The sequence below is a fragment of the Trichomycterus rosablanca genome, chromosome 2, assembly GCF_030014385.1.
Source record: "Trichomycterus rosablanca isolate fTriRos1 chromosome 2, fTriRos1.hap1, whole genome shotgun sequence".
Classification (NCBI taxonomy): domain Eukaryota; kingdom Metazoa; phylum Chordata; class Actinopteri; order Siluriformes; family Trichomycteridae; genus Trichomycterus; species Trichomycterus rosablanca.
In genome coordinates, this window is record NC_085989.1 from 13,062,562 (window position 1) to 13,078,111 (window position 15,550).

Sequence of the window (15,550 nt, forward strand, 5' to 3'; positions counted from 1 at the left end):
TTTACTGAAGTACAAAAATGTTGTCTTTGTGTTAACACCTTTAGTCTATACTATTGTGGTGTTTAAACAATCAATGTGAACTTTTAATAGGGTGGAGCTGGACTGAAAGGAAATGAAGGACCAGCAGGACCTCCTGGACCAGCTGTCAGTATTTGAAATTAAATATTAATAAAAAGTGCAGATGAATACTTTATTTATTAGTTTAAAATATGCTTTACAAATTATTAACTGCAATGAAATTGCTGTGTAGGGTTCACCAGGTGAGAGAGGACTTGCAGGCACAGTTGGTCCTATAGGCCCACCTGGAAGACCTGGACCACCTGGCCCCCCTGGATCTGCGGGGGAGAAAGGAGTGACTGTAAGAACTCACTTTATTTAACTCTACAAAATATAATATTGCATGAACATATGTAAACAGACTATCAACTTCTTATTAATCAATAAACCAATGACATACAATTATATTCGTTACCAGGGGGAGAAAGGCCCAGCTGGTCCATCAGGCCGTGATGGCATTCAAGGCCCAGTTGGTCTGCCAGGCCCTGCTGGCCCCCCAGGTGTTTCAGGAGAGGATGGTGATAAGGTCAAAGTCTTTCTTATCTCATTTCTAAGCTCATTTAGCTGTTGGTTCAAGTCTTAAGTGACTGCATGTGCTTAAATTAAATCGTGATTTACCTTTTATTAGGGTGAAGTTGGAGAACATGGACAAAAGGGGGCAAAAGGAGCCAAAGGAGAACAAGTAATAAATACATAATTATCACAATAAAACTAAATTGATCAAGAAGACATTGTATTTTTTTTACATGCTGAATAAAGTACTGTTTTGTAATGAAATAATTTGTACATTGACAGGGACCTCCTGGTCCACCTGGGCCAATGGGCTCTGTTGGACAGCCTGGTGCTCCTGTAAGCTTTAAAATATATCTATTTATAAACCAGTATTGTACTCCTTTATAGATCAGATAAACTTAATTAGCATGTACCTTGACTTTTTCTGTTTTGTTAGGGTGTTGATGGTGAAACAGGTGCCAGAGGTCAGCAGGGTCTATTTGGTGCCAAAGGAGATGAAGGAATAAGAGGATTTCCTGGGCCTCCAGGCCCTATTGGACTACAGGTATTAATTTAAAAAGAGTGATTATTTATATTCTGATTTGTTACATTCGTTACATTTTAATTTTTGCCTCTAGGGATTTCCAGGTACAGCTGGAGAAAAGGGTGAGACAGGAGATGTTGGACCTCTGGTGGGTGCTTATTTGTATATGTTATTTTACACTTAATGATATTAGGAAAAAATTCTTGTTTATTAATCTACAAAATCAATTTTAAGGGTCCTCCTGGACCCCCTGGACCTCGTGGCCCAGCTGGTCCTAATGGTGCTGATGTAAGTAATTTCGTTTGACTTACATTTTACTCATATATTATATGATTTCATGAATTCAATACAAACTACATTTCAGCCACAAATTTTCTGTTATCAAATATGCTATGGTTGCTAGGGTCCCCAAGGTCCTCCAGGAGGTTTGGGTAACCCAGGTCCCCCTGGTGAAAAGGTAAATGTAAATGTCTGTATTTGTACTTCTTTTTGTTTTTCATAGATATAACATTTATATCCTCCTAACTGTTGCATTAAAATATCATTTGTAAACAGGGTGAACCTGGTGAAAGTGGACCAGCTGGTATTGGTGGAGTGCCAGGAAAAAAGGTGATTTTTTAATAAGATAATATTTTACAAATTCTGAGCTTTTCTAATGTTCTTAGTGATCATATTCTTTATTAATAATATTGTGTTTTTTACTGTTTGACTAATGGCAGGGCCCAAAAGGAGAACGTGGTGAGAAAGGCGAGGCTGGACAGCCAGGCACAGCTGGTTCTCCTGGTGGTAGGGGACCCCCCGGAGATGATGGTCCCAAAGGAAATCCTGTATGTGACAAAATAATCATCACCAAGACAATACACAAGACAAGTCAGTGGTCCTATTATTATTTTGTTGCAACTTATGTTTCACTGTTTCTGTTTGTTTAAGGGACCTGTTGGTTTTCCTGGTGATCCTGGTCCCCCTGGAGTAGCTGGACCTAGAGTGAGTACATAAAGCCTTCTCATTGGTTCTTGTGTATCTGTTATTGTATTACTAGTAAAGTAAGTGTACTAGTAATTTTTTTTCTCTCCCAAATCCAAAAGGGACAAGATGGAGCAAAGGGAGACAGAGGAGAGGATGGTGAACAAGGAGAAGTGGTAAGTAACACATTTTATTGTAGGTCAAGTTATTTTATCATGTTTAATTTTTTTTTAAATCTCAGCTGTGCTATATTATTTCAGTACATTTTATTAAGCTGTTTTCAAGACTTTAGAACACTCCCTACCTACTGTAAAGTGCATACTGTCATCATAGCTAGTGAGCTAATTAGAACACTGTTTAGTAGACAGTAATTTACTGTCTGAATGCACAGTACTTCTTTACATTTTAGCTTAAAAATATATGTAATTGCTTAATAATTCAGTAAGTAACAGAGTGGAACTAGCAATTTTTAAGTTAACAAAAATGTTTTACTGTAGTAAAATACAAAAACTCCAAAAATATATTTAAGTACCGTAATGAAGGATTTCTACTTCCTTACTCTATAATGCTGTTTCTTTTGAGGACCCAGGATGGAATAGGTTCTCAGCACTCACTTGCTGATCATAAGAGACAACAAATGGGGCACATTGTTTGCTGTGAGGTGCAACCTGTTCAGTGGAGGAATAGATGGTGGTGCTTGAGTCACATGGTGTGCACCAGCTACCACTGCTCCAACTCAGTACTTTGGCTTCCACTTCACCTAGACAAGAAATTGGAGAGACCCACACCAATCAATTGGCTGGTCAAGACTTGCACTGGGTTTTATATTTGTTAAGATCCCCAGTAGGTGTTGGCTCAGGGTCAATCAAGCAATAATTCAATTTGTGAAGTTTCATGGCTCTCTGCATCCCTTTTTTTCACTGTGAGGTTGGTGGTGTTTAAGAGTGATAAACCTTAAATGTACAACAATAGATTCCCAACCTCAACTCAAAAAGAAAAAGGTCACTTTTAATGTGCACATATGTAATATGTGCGGAAAAAGAAATACTGCTCATGATATTGGCCAATACCTTGTCTGGTTCTGTATTTCCTGCAATATACAAGAACTGGACAAAATTTATCATCATGGAAACTCTGATGGCTGACATGCCTCTTACCAATGTCTTTCCTTTTGCCATTCAAAATGGCATCATAGAAATTGCCAATGTCAAGGATGCAAAAGAAGCTCAGATCCTGACAAATACTGATGAAGTATTTTTTTTTAAAAGGTGCAGGCAGACAGTCACTTCAACATTCACTGGTATTCACACAAAGACCTTTTAACATATGTTGTTAAACAGCTGCAAAGGTGTCATCCTCACCAGAATGAGGCTGAAATAACTGTGGAACTAGCATCTCAAGACGTAACCAATGTTAGAGGGATAGTGATAAAAAAACAAGGCCAATTTATAAATATGAACACCTACATTATTACTTTCAACAAATTACAACCACACTGAAAATCCTGCTTGTGTACCAGAAAATACATGTAGACCTTTAAATTTCCAACCCAGTTAGGGTGCTATACATGCCAAATGCTTGAACATGAATCAGCCTCCTGCAAAAGAAGTGTAATATCTTGTAATTGCGGGGAGGAGGATCACAACCTACCCTGCCTGAAACTGCCTAGACATAAACCTGAACTGTATAACACAACCATACCCCAGTACTATTCCTTCTTAAAAAATAAATAGTATCATTAACATTATTTATGATAAGAAATTATTAACCCACCCAAACATCTATCGGTAAAAGTTATTTGACATTAGAGAGAGGAACCCAATCACGCACACCCATATATATCAGACAATCAGGTGTCAGCAGTCACTGTATCTAGACAGCAAGCCAAAGGCATTACCCTTTTAAACCACAGGGTAAGTAAAATGTCAGTTTTGCAGAGAGTAGCATTAGACTCCTGTACCCCCAATTATTACAGCATAACTAAAAGGGAGAGCTAGCAGTTTACACAGTCATGAAGGGTTTCACAGGATGTCAGCCCCCCACTGTCAACAAATCTACAAAGAGAGGCAGAATGACAGCAACCAAAGATCCCTGATCACCACAAGTTTCTATGACCTAGAACCCCCAAGCTCTGTGCCCTTGTCTATATTCGGGGTGGGCAGCTCCAGTCCTAGAGTTCAGAAATCAGGCGCAGCCAGAAGCCAACACATAGAGTCAGCAAATCCGACAAACATGAGAGCACCAGACCTCCCAGACCCCTCAGGAACGAAGTCACACTCCTAATTTGGAAAGACTAATCAAAAGCCTGAGTAAATAAATATGTTTTCAATATGGACTTGAACATTGAGTCTGTGTCTGAATCCCAAACAGAGGCAGGGAGGTTATTCCAAAATTGTGGAGCTTTGTAATAAAATGCTCTTCCACCAGCTGTAATTTTTTTAATTGTAGGAAATATAAGTAACCCTGCACCTTGTGAATGAAGTAAATGTGCTGGGTTGTAGTGCTCAATAAGTTCACTTAGATACTGTGGAGCCAAGCCATGTAGCGCTTTATAAGTTAGTAAAAGTATTTTGTAATTAATGCGGAATTTAATTGGCAGTCAGTGTAGTTTGTTTGTTTGGGTTTATTGCCATATCAGCAACATATTGGCTATTGTATGGCATAGACAGATTTTGGAACTGTAAATCATTATATGTTCAGATCATTTCAGCCAGTGTAGAGATGATAGAACAGGACTAATATGATTAAACTTTCTAGTTCTAGTTAGCTCTCGAGCTGCAGCATTTTGAACCAGTAACAAAAGATACCTGTATGCACAAACTCCACTCAACTCACTACTGTTCTTAACATGAAAATAGCCTTCCAGCAGTCATGGAGTAAAGACTGACTCTGTACCTTGGCTAGTTTTGCACAACATAATATCAAGTTAATTCCTGACATACTTGGCCCACCCCCCTGCAAAAATGTTATTCTAAATATTTCTTCTTTAGCTTACCAGAGATCTTTACTGTATACTTATGTAAACACATGTCTTTTACAAAGTATTCTTTAATGCTTAAAATGAGCCTGGCACCAAACGGATATTGAAACTTAAAACCTAAAAATTACAGCTGCCATTGGTTTGGATGAGTAAAGTCTAATTCAAGATGTTCCTACACACTGGAACTCTACATATGACATGAAAGATTGGTTGAAAGATTATCGAAGAACAAAGATGCTGTTACTGCAGTTTTTGTGAAGCGTGATCACAAGTTGGCCATGTTACAAAAGCCGAGTGGAATAAGCTTAAGCAAATTGCTGTAGTCCTGAAGCTTTGTTTGTTTGTTTGTTTGTTCATTTGTTTATTAGGATTTTAACGTCATGTTTTACACTTTGGTTACATTCATGACAGGAACGGTAGTTACTCATTACACACGATTCATCAGCTCACAAGGTTATATTGAACACAGTCCTGGACAATGTAGTGTCTCCAATTTAACTCACTTGCACGTCTTTGGTCTGTGGGAGGAAACCGGAGCACCCAGAGTAAACCCATGCAGACACGGGGAGAAAGGACCCGGACCGCCACACCTGGGGATCTAACCCAAAACCTTCTTGCTGTGAGGCGACAGTGCTACCCACTGAGCCACCGTGCCGCCCCTGAAGCCATGTAAACTTGCCACCAAAGTGCTGGGACCTGCAATGTGAATTAGCAGTTTCTAACAATGATCCTCAGTACATTTCTCATTTCAAGAAAACAATGCGCGATGATCTGCTACGAGCTATCTGAATGGCTGTAGATAGCCATGGCACTCGATCCCAGACATCAGTGCTTGAATGGTGGTCTACTTGCTCCACCTTATACTCAAATCTTTAACATTTACCCAAACAGTTCCTCTATTCACATGCCTCTGCAGTACCCTGTGAGAGCTGAGAGTTTTCAGTGGCAGGGATCATAGTCAACAATAAAAGATCCTTGCTTTTGCCAGATTTTTTTTATTATAATGTTCTTTAGAATCTTTAATTGGTAGATATTTTCTTGCAATAAAAGTGAGCACAACTGTTTAGATTTTGTTTCATTATTGTTGCTGTTGATTAATTTTTTCTTTAATCACGATTAATCACAAAAATTTTAATCATGTGACATCTACTGAAATATAAAAGTGTTTGGTGGCCTTACAAAAAAAATATCAATATTTATTCAGATATAAAATTTTATTTTTAATGCTTTTTAATAATGGTATTTTAATACTAAATTATTTGTTATTTGAATTTTTCAAAAAGCCAAATAAAATAGCTAATATGTTTAAAAGGAGAAATTACTAAAATGGAACTTCAGGCATCTCATATTTAACCTTTATTTTTTCAGATATGTCCTTATGCAGTAAAGTAAAATTAAATTTGTACTCACTGTCAGGTGTAACAATTGACTCAACAGGCCAAGAAGAGGATCCAAGTGCAGGTTTTATTTGTCACAAAGGTATCAATCCAAAGCAAACAAATCCAAAGGGAAATCCAGAGACAAAATAAAAAAAAACACAGTCCAAAGGGTCAGGGAAACAAAGGCAAACACAGCATACAAACTCAGGCTTAGAAATGTAGCAAGATCCACATACAAGCAAGGAGCCAACCAAAAAACTGGTCCTTATATAGCTCACTAACAGTGACAAAATGGCTGCCAGGTGAACAGACAAACAATCAATACTCAGGTGACAGTGACCTCCGGACGTGGGGAGAGGATTCCCTGGGCACATATGTGACAGAAGGTCACTGGTCTTAAGGAGTTAAAGTATTAGTATTAACCAATCTTTTTTTACAAAGTTGATGTAAAAGATAACTTTTCTTGAATAAATAAAATTGTTTTACAATATATGTTGTGTATTTACCCAAGTTTTCTTTGTGTAATATAATGTTATTTAATGATTTGTGTTTGTTCAATGCAATAACAGATGTAAAGGGGTTAGCATTGTAGCTTGTTTCTTGTTGATGCATGCTCAATAATCCAGGTACACAAATCCACAAAGTTGAATCAGTTCATCTGTATCTCTACAACAAACTTGTGTCCAGATGAACTGATTCAACCTAGTGGATTGTAGCTTGTTGTAGACCCCAGTGAGGTCAGTCATTGTAGTACACAACAAATATCATATTGCCATTTAATAATTTTGAAACATTTTTTTTTAAATAAAACATTATGGTGATATTTTATCTTGTAATACTTGAAGTTAATTTTGCTAAAAATATTTTTTAGGGCTCTCCAGGACCTCCTGGTGAAAATGGACCACCTGGGACTACTGGAAAGAGAGTAAGAGAGTGTAAACTCATAAAGAGAGAGTATCAGATATACATTAGCATCATATCCTGCCTTTATTGGTTCTACAGGAAAAAGTACTTCATACACCCATAAGGCATAACATTATGACCACCTTCCCAATATTGTGTTGGTCCCCCTTTTGCTGCCAAAACAGCCCTGCCCCTTCAAGGCATGGACTGACACCTTTCCATCAGAACCAGCATTAACTTCAGCATTAACAATTTGAGCTACAGTAGCTTGTCTGTTGGATTGGACCACACGGACCAGCCTTTGCTCCCCACGTGCATCAATGAGCCTTGGTCACCCATAACCCTGTTGCCGGTTTACCACTGTTCCTTCCTTGTACCACTTTTGATAGATACTGACCACTGCAGACCGGGAACACACCACAAGAGCTGCAGTTTTGGAGATGCTCTGACTCAGTCGCTTAGCCATCACAATTTGGCCCTTGTCAAACTCGCTCAAATCTTTACGCTTGCCCATTTTTCCTGCTTCTAACACATCAATTTTGAGGATAAAATGTTCACTTGCTGCCTAATATATCCCACCCACTAACAGGTGCCGTGATTAAGAGATAATCAGTGTCAGTGGTCATAAAGTTATGCCTAGTCGGTGTGTATGTAACATTGAACAGCAAAGTATAAATCACTTACATGTATATTTAATTCTTTATCCCTAATTTTAAACTCTGAGACAACCCAGTGCTCTTATGTTTAGTATTTTGGGCAAGTAGCACAACATTTACACCTAAAGGAGATTATTGTTTTTAAATATCCATTATTGTTTGTAGGGTCCTCCAGGAGCAAGAGGACCTGAAGGACGTATGGGTGAAAAAGGAAGCAAGGTAATGAATAAAGGTTTACTGCTTGCATGCAAAAGCAGTATCCTATCATTAGTTGGTCTACACAATAGCACATCTTATGTACTGCCAGTCAATTGACACTTGTTGAGAGCCTGAGCCTAGAAAATGTCAGAAAGTGGCTAAACAAACTAACTAGCCACATAAGAATGTTAATTAAACTAGAAATAAAAAGTATCTAGTAAAAATGTCAGTTGTGGATTTGCTGTTGCTAAAGAAATTAGGTAGGAATGGCCACTTAATGCTGTAATCATCAGTAAGTTACGTTGCTTTTTGTCAATACAACATACAGTGGATTTAGTAAGTATTTTGGCGACTTGGAATTTTGCATACCTTATACTTTGTGAATGGATATAATTGCTATTTTATCACTCAGTCAGTAATTAATCACCCATTACATCTGATGGATTTGAACACATATTCCCTTGACAAGATAAAACATGCCTGGGAGGAGGAATTGGGCTCTGTTTTACCTGAACAGTGGTGGGAAGAGGCAATCAAGAGGGTGCGCTTTAGCTCACCCTCTGCCAGACTTCAGTTAATTCAGTTTAAAGTGCTACACAGGGTTCACAGCTTGAAGTCCCAGCTATCAAAATTTTACCCAGGGACAGTTAGTGATCTGTGTGATAGATGTTCGATGTCACCTTGCAATTTAAGCCATATGTTTTTTTTTTGCCCAAGGATTTATACATTTTGGTTTGATTACTTTGAGATTATATCAAAAATTATTGGTGTTACCATCCAAATCTGTCCTTTTATCGCAATATTTGGTCTGTTGTTAGGACCTCAATCACTCTCGCAGGCCCAGTCAGATGTTATAGCTTTTACATCCTTATTGGCAAGGCGTCGTATCCTTTTGCTCTGGAAATCCCCTAAACCACCTACAATCTCAATCTGGCTCCATGATATGATGTATTTCCTGAAACTGGAGAAAATTAGATACACTTTGAGAGGTGATACCTCAAAGTTTTATTCTAAGTGGAATTCCTTTCTCGCTTATTTTGACCAGCTTCAGGCCATGCCTTCGAATGGATTGATTTTTTTTTTTTTAATTATTTTTATTTATTTATTTATTTATTTATTTTCATTAAATTTCATTTTAGAAATTTTGTCTACTGTATATTTTTATTTATAGTTTTTGTTATTTGTTTTGTTATTCTATGTGTGTGAATGTGTATGTGTGGTCTTTGATTGTAAAAATAAAACTGAGGAAGTCTGAGAGCCATTACATTTCTTTGTAACTTGTATTTTGACTTCTCAATAAAAAAATATAAAAAAAAAAGTAATTAATCACCCATAATGATAAAGTAAAAAGATACATTTAAAGTGTTTTTTAATTCATTCAAAATCAAAAAGTAAACAATTTTATTCAGATCCTTTATTTAGTCCTTTATTTAGTAGATGCCCCTTTTGGCAGCAATTGCAGCTGCAAGTCTTTATTTATGTGTTTATAACAAGCTGTGCATTTCTGGATTTGGGCAGATGTTCAATGGGGTTTAAGTTTGGTCCACTTAAGAACATCCAGAAACTAGCCCCAAAGTTTTTTTGGCTATGTGTTTAAATGTGTTTTCCCCAAAAGACCTGTCATTGAAGAGTTAATTGTGAAGTGTCCCCCATTCAGACGTCTTCTAAATAGATGTACCTGATAAAGATGTACCTGAACAAAGTACTTTAATACTTTTTTTAACTTATTTTAAAAGCAAATTTTTATAATCATGGGTAAATCAGTGCAGTTTGATGTGTATAAATGGCAATTACATTCATTCAAAATTAAATCTACAACACAATAAAAGGCACAAAATGTCAAGAGGTCTGAATACCTTCTGAATTCACTGTTTTGACACTTATCATATGGTCTTGGTGAACCACTCTAGGTAAGACAATGTCCACTTGTTTTACCTGTCCATATCAAACTACTATTATCTTCAGATTTAAAGATTAAAGAGAATCAACACTTGGGGACTCCGAACAGATAAAGTCAAACCAATTAATTGCCCTCATCCTTTATTTTGATATAAGTATTTATAAGCACAGTATTAAATAATAATTAAACTTATTTGTTTGGTTTACGGTGCCAAGCTGCATGCCAGTGCCGTATAGCAATGCATTTGACTTGTTGATAGACGTACAATTCTTGGCATGAAAGGACTCAATAATGTTATTGGGGGATTAGTCATTCATTAAATAAAATGAGTTAGATTAAATTGTATCATCATATGCAGTATATGTTACACATTACATGAACAAAAGTCTGTTGGCACATCCCTTCTTTTTTAATTCATAATAACAGGATAACAACTGCTAACATATATAAGAAATTATTTATATAGAGGAAATCATATGCCTTTACCTTTGCAGTATGACTGTGCACCTGTGCACAAAGCTTATATGGACATGAAGAAAAGAGGTTATGATCAGGCACGAGGCAGTCCAAGAAACCTCTCTCTATTGCTAATAGGTTCTAGTACAACATGGCTAATGCCATCTGCACAATTAGGAGGATTAGTCAGAAGAGAATGCTGATAAAGAAAAGGAAAATGCTATAAAGGCTTATGTAAAGGCTGTATAACATGTTAATTAAACAGCTACTGGAGCTGTTTAATTATTTAGCTGGGCAGGGAATTTGTTGCATTGCAGAACATGGAAGACAATTGACTCGTAAGTTCGAATCTTAGCTATGCTACCAGCAAACAAATTTTTTTAGAATGTAAATTTGATTAAATCAACAAAAAGAAAAAGTACATTACCAGACCAGAAATGTGCAATCTTAAATTAAATGGAATTAGACATGCTTTAACTTGGTATAAGTTAGGTCACTTAGTATAAATGTATTCTCTCTTCCATTTTGTAATTTTTTTAGGGTACACAAGGAGCTGGTGGGCCACCAGGAAGAACAGGTCCAGTGGGACAACAAGGTCTTCCTGGAAAGCCAGGAACAGAAGGGCTAAGAGGGCTGCCAGGTTCAGTGGTAAGATCTTAGTCATTTATATTTTTAAAAACTTTTCACCTACATAAAAGTGTCCATATTTAAGATTTTTAGAGTCAGAATATTCATCTAAAATTTTGTTAGTATGCCACTGATGTCATATCTTTTGTTTGCTGAAAACATCAAACATTTTGCTATTTATCTAATTCAATATGTTTCTTAAATTCTTCTAGGGGGAACAAGGTGCTCCTGGTCCTGCAGGCGAGAAAGGACCTCCTGGACCCATTGTAAACATTTAATAAAATTGAAATTGCACAGAAATTAGTTGTGTATAATAAAACTTGTATTCTTCAGTTACAGTATATATCAACAGCTTGTAATGATTAAAAATTTAATCAAATCTGTCAGTAATTTAGTAAATGCTATAATATTTCTATTATTTCAGGGTCCTTTGGGTTTACCTGGTCTGCATGGAGACCTTGGTGTGAAAGGTGAGAAAGGACATTCAGGTATGATTGGTCTAATTGGACCTACAGGAGAACAGGGAGAAAAGGGAGACAGAGGTCTGCCTGGCCCCCAAGGATCGCCTGGGCCCAAGGGAGAAACTGTAAGTGATAAGTCTATGCTTACAAAGTTCAAATACAGAAACACAACAACAAAAGATGCATTACATAAGCAACAAAAGTGCTTAGACAATAGCACTTTTTAATATACGTAGTTTAATATGTAATATTTTACAGCAACAAAGTCTCCATCACAATCAAATTGCATAAGCAGTAATATGTGTATTTGGCATCCAAATTATCAGATTAAATCCTTATGGTAACTTCTTGGGCACAAATAGCTAAGTAGATCTGCAACAAATTTATTTATTGAATAACTAACTTATTTTCTTTAAGGGTGGTCCACCCATTCCATTACACTATTAAGGACTTGAATGACAGAATTCCAAGTAGGATTAGTGCTGATCTGTATACAGTGTGTGGCCCTACTTCTTTATATTAATAATACCATAAGGGTTTACATTATGTTGTCCATGACTTGTAAAAGTGTACAGTAATGTGAAAAAGTATTTGCCCCCTCTCTGTTTTTTTCTACTTTTTGTAATTTGTCACATTTAAATGTTTCAGATCTTACACAAAATTCAGCTGTTAAACAACCATTTCACTTATTGAAAATAATAACAAGTTGTGCCACCCTTGGTAATAACAATTTAAACTTGAAACATTTTGAATTAATTAAGTCTTTTATGTCATTGTGGGACAGAGGTCCCTTTTTTGACTAACAGTGTAGTTTGATCATATGCAACATATGAAAATGTGACAAATCTGCAAAAATAGAAGAAATTGTGATGGGGCAAATACTTTTTCACAGCACTGTAGGTTTATTTAATGTTGCTATTTGTCTAAAACAAATTTATTTTATTATGTCTTCAAAACAATAAATACCACAAATTAACAGACTCTCACCATGAATAAGTATATTTTATGTGCTGTGTTGCCTTGTAGGGAATTCCTGGTGGAACTGGCCCTCTAGGTCCAGCTGGTTCTCCTGGTTCACCAGTAAGTATGTTTTGCAGGATTTTTTGTCCTTTTAGAAAATAATCTAGTACAAAATAGCACTCATTTTACACTTGTATCACATTTTAACATTTTCTTTTTAATTTACTCAGGGTCCAAGAGGTTACAAGGGAGTTAAGGGTTCTTTGGTAAGAAACTACGTGTTCGTGAGCTAAGAACTGTCAAAATATCATTAACTTTACAATTATAAACATTACAATTACTACAAACAAATATTTAGACCTGTTCTTATCATGTTAAACCTTTCTGTGTATTTACAGGGTGGTGCTGGCCCTAAGGGAGAGAGAGGTGTACAAGGACCACCAGGGCCTCCTGTAAGTTATATATATATATATATATATATAATTGATATATAATTGATAATATAATTGATTGTGATCAGAACTGCATTTTGCCACTAAATAGCTTCTTAAAATATTACAATAAAATACAAAATTGCTAAATTCTAAACTACTTTTAAACATTAAATATAGCTACCAGTTTTAAACCTCTGCCTCTTCTTCTAGGGACCACCTGGTGATGTTATTCAGCCCCTACCTATTCATATCTCTAAAAAATCCAAGCGTTCCATTGATGCTAGTAAGATGTTCTCTGATATGGAATCCGAGGTTTTCCCACCCACTGACAAAGGCAATAGTATTCTTACTGGAAATGAAGACATGCAGGAAATCTTTGGCTCTTTACATTCCCTTCATGAGGATATTAGAAGTATGCGTTTCCCCCTTGGAACAAAGGAAAGTCCAGCCCGCACCTGTCAGGACCTCTATCTTAGTCAACCAGGATACATGGATGGTATGGTAAACATATTTTGAAATTAGAAAAACTATTTAGTAATTTATTAGTAAATAGGTTATCTTTAATGTGAGTCTGTGATTTTGTTTATTAATTGTGCTTGCTCTTTGTTAGGTGAATACTGGATTGATCCAAACCAGGGCTGCACTCGTGACTCTTTTAAGGTCTACTGCAACTTTACAGCTGGTGGGGAGACATGCCTGTACCCTGCTAGGGAAGTCAAGAATGTAAGTACATGGATGACCACATTGTCTAACATTAAAAATTAATTTAATCTTCTAGATTTCAAAAAAGAAAAAGATTTTGGTTTTATTCAGCAAGAAAAATTGGATCCGCTGAATTTCTTGGTTACTTAAACAAATTCTTATTTTCTGAAACCTGGTTAAGATGTGTTTAAAGTTAACAGAAATTCTAGAGGAGGGTAGCCATCTACAATAAGAGCTTGTTTTACTTGCACTGTTCTCAATGCAGTCACAAGAAGTCTGTGACAACTTTACTGTTAACTAGAGATTGCATTTCCGGAGAAAATGCAAGTGTGATTGCAGCGTGGCGGGTGGGCAGGCGGGCGCGAGTATCCAAATGCTGTATCTAAGTCGGGAGCGGCATCGACGGGCCAGACGATTTAGAGTTGGAACGGCGTCGATATCTCGAAATGGAAAAACACGGGAGTGGTGGGCGGGCAGATGTGCGTATCCAAAAATTGCATCCATGTCCCGGTGCCATCAACGGGCCGGACGATTTAGAGTTGGAATGGCGTCAATATCTTGAAATAAAAAAACTGGCGTGGCAGGCGGGCGGGTGTGTCTATCCAAAAACTGCATCCATGTCCCGGTATCATCAACAAGCCAGACGATTCAAAGTTGGAATGGCGTCGATATCTCGAAGAAAAAAAACGGGTGTGGCAGGTGGGCGGGTGTGCCTTTCCAAAAATTGCATCCATGTTGGAACGGCGTTGATATCTCAAAATATTTAAAAAACGGGCGTGGCAGGCGGGTGGGGCTGCGTATTCCCATGCTGTATCCAGGTTGGGGTGTCATTAACTGCCCGGATGATTTACAGTTGGAACGGTGTTCGTATCTCGAAATTTCTAAATAATGAATGAAAGTGAATGGGACAAAAAAACGGGCGTGGCGGGCGAACGGGCGGGTGGATCCAAAAATCCAAAAGAAGCATTGATGTAATTCACGGGCCGGACGTTTTAGAGTTCGAACCGTGTCGATATTTCGAAAATTGTGGATGAAAAAAGGCTGACAATTTGGCCAAAAAAACGCAAAGAAACGGGCGTGGTGGGCGAACGGGCAATCACACTAATTACAGACCCAAATAGACCAATTTTTAAAGATGACTTTAATCTATCCTTAGCTGATTTAATGAACAGAAAAGAAAAAACAAAACAATGAAAAATCATGTGTACATGGTTTTAGTGATCAAGTGGCCAGTAGGCCAGCCAAGGCCTGGCCATTGGCTTGCCATTATTCAGTTTAATAAAATGCACATTTGCAGTAAAGAAGATTCCTTTTAATGATTATGTTTTTCATTTCCAAATCATTTTAAAATTTAGCTAAGTTCTGGACAACTTCAACAATTATCAGCCTATCTCCAAATTATCAAAATATCTCCAAATTATAATTAGCATATTTTTACGAGGGATCTTCAAAAAGTTTCCACCTTTTTATATTTTTGTTGGAAATGCTGATGGCATTAAAAGGTTGGTGCGACGCTGGAAAAATGCATTGGAAGGTGACTATGTAGAAAAGTAATGTAATTTGTTTTTGAAATTCTTAATAAAGTATTAGAAAAGTGTGTAAACTTTTTAAAAGAACACTTGTAGCATATAATTCACTTAAATTATTTCTCTCATCACAGTCTATTCTAACAATATATCAATCTGTATTTAGAAAAAAAAGCATAATACAGTACTGTTACAGCTGCCACCCTTGTTTTAAATTACATTTCTTAACTTTAGACAGAAAGAATCATTGTGCAGCCCTTTTTATTGGTCCTTTGAAAGCATTTGATGCAGTTCATTCACTGCTTTTAGACT

The 15,550-nt window shown here is 36.8% G+C and overlaps 1 protein-coding gene across 1 annotated transcript in view; it reads left to right on the forward strand.

Annotated features, from left to right (window-relative positions):
- Window positions 1-15,550, forward strand: part of col11a2 (collagen, type XI, alpha 2) — a 111,022-nt gene that overhangs the window by 91,766 nt on the left and 3,706 nt on the right. Inside the window, exons 38-60 of the mRNA XM_062985601.1 lie at window positions 91-144; window positions 251-358; window positions 476-583; window positions 686-739; window positions 853-906; window positions 1,007-1,114; window positions 1,188-1,241; window positions 1,328-1,381; window positions 1,497-1,550; window positions 1,649-1,702; window positions 1,813-1,920; window positions 2,024-2,077; window positions 2,179-2,232; window positions 7,287-7,340; window positions 8,140-8,193; window positions 11,069-11,176; window positions 11,368-11,421; window positions 11,580-11,741; window positions 12,643-12,696; window positions 12,807-12,842; window positions 12,975-13,028; window positions 13,221-13,506; window positions 13,621-13,733. Of these exons, the coding sequence (XP_062841671.1) occupies window positions 91-144; window positions 251-358; window positions 476-583; window positions 686-739; window positions 853-906; window positions 1,007-1,114; window positions 1,188-1,241; window positions 1,328-1,381; window positions 1,497-1,550; window positions 1,649-1,702; window positions 1,813-1,920; window positions 2,024-2,077; window positions 2,179-2,232; window positions 7,287-7,340; window positions 8,140-8,193; window positions 11,069-11,176; window positions 11,368-11,421; window positions 11,580-11,741; window positions 12,643-12,696; window positions 12,807-12,842; window positions 12,975-13,028; window positions 13,221-13,506; window positions 13,621-13,733 (1,893 nt within the window). The remainder of the gene's footprint in view (window positions 1-90; window positions 145-250; window positions 359-475; window positions 584-685; window positions 740-852; window positions 907-1,006; window positions 1,115-1,187; window positions 1,242-1,327; window positions 1,382-1,496; window positions 1,551-1,648; window positions 1,703-1,812; window positions 1,921-2,023; window positions 2,078-2,178; window positions 2,233-7,286; window positions 7,341-8,139; window positions 8,194-11,068; window positions 11,177-11,367; window positions 11,422-11,579; window positions 11,742-12,642; window positions 12,697-12,806; window positions 12,843-12,974; window positions 13,029-13,220; window positions 13,507-13,620; window positions 13,734-15,550) is intronic.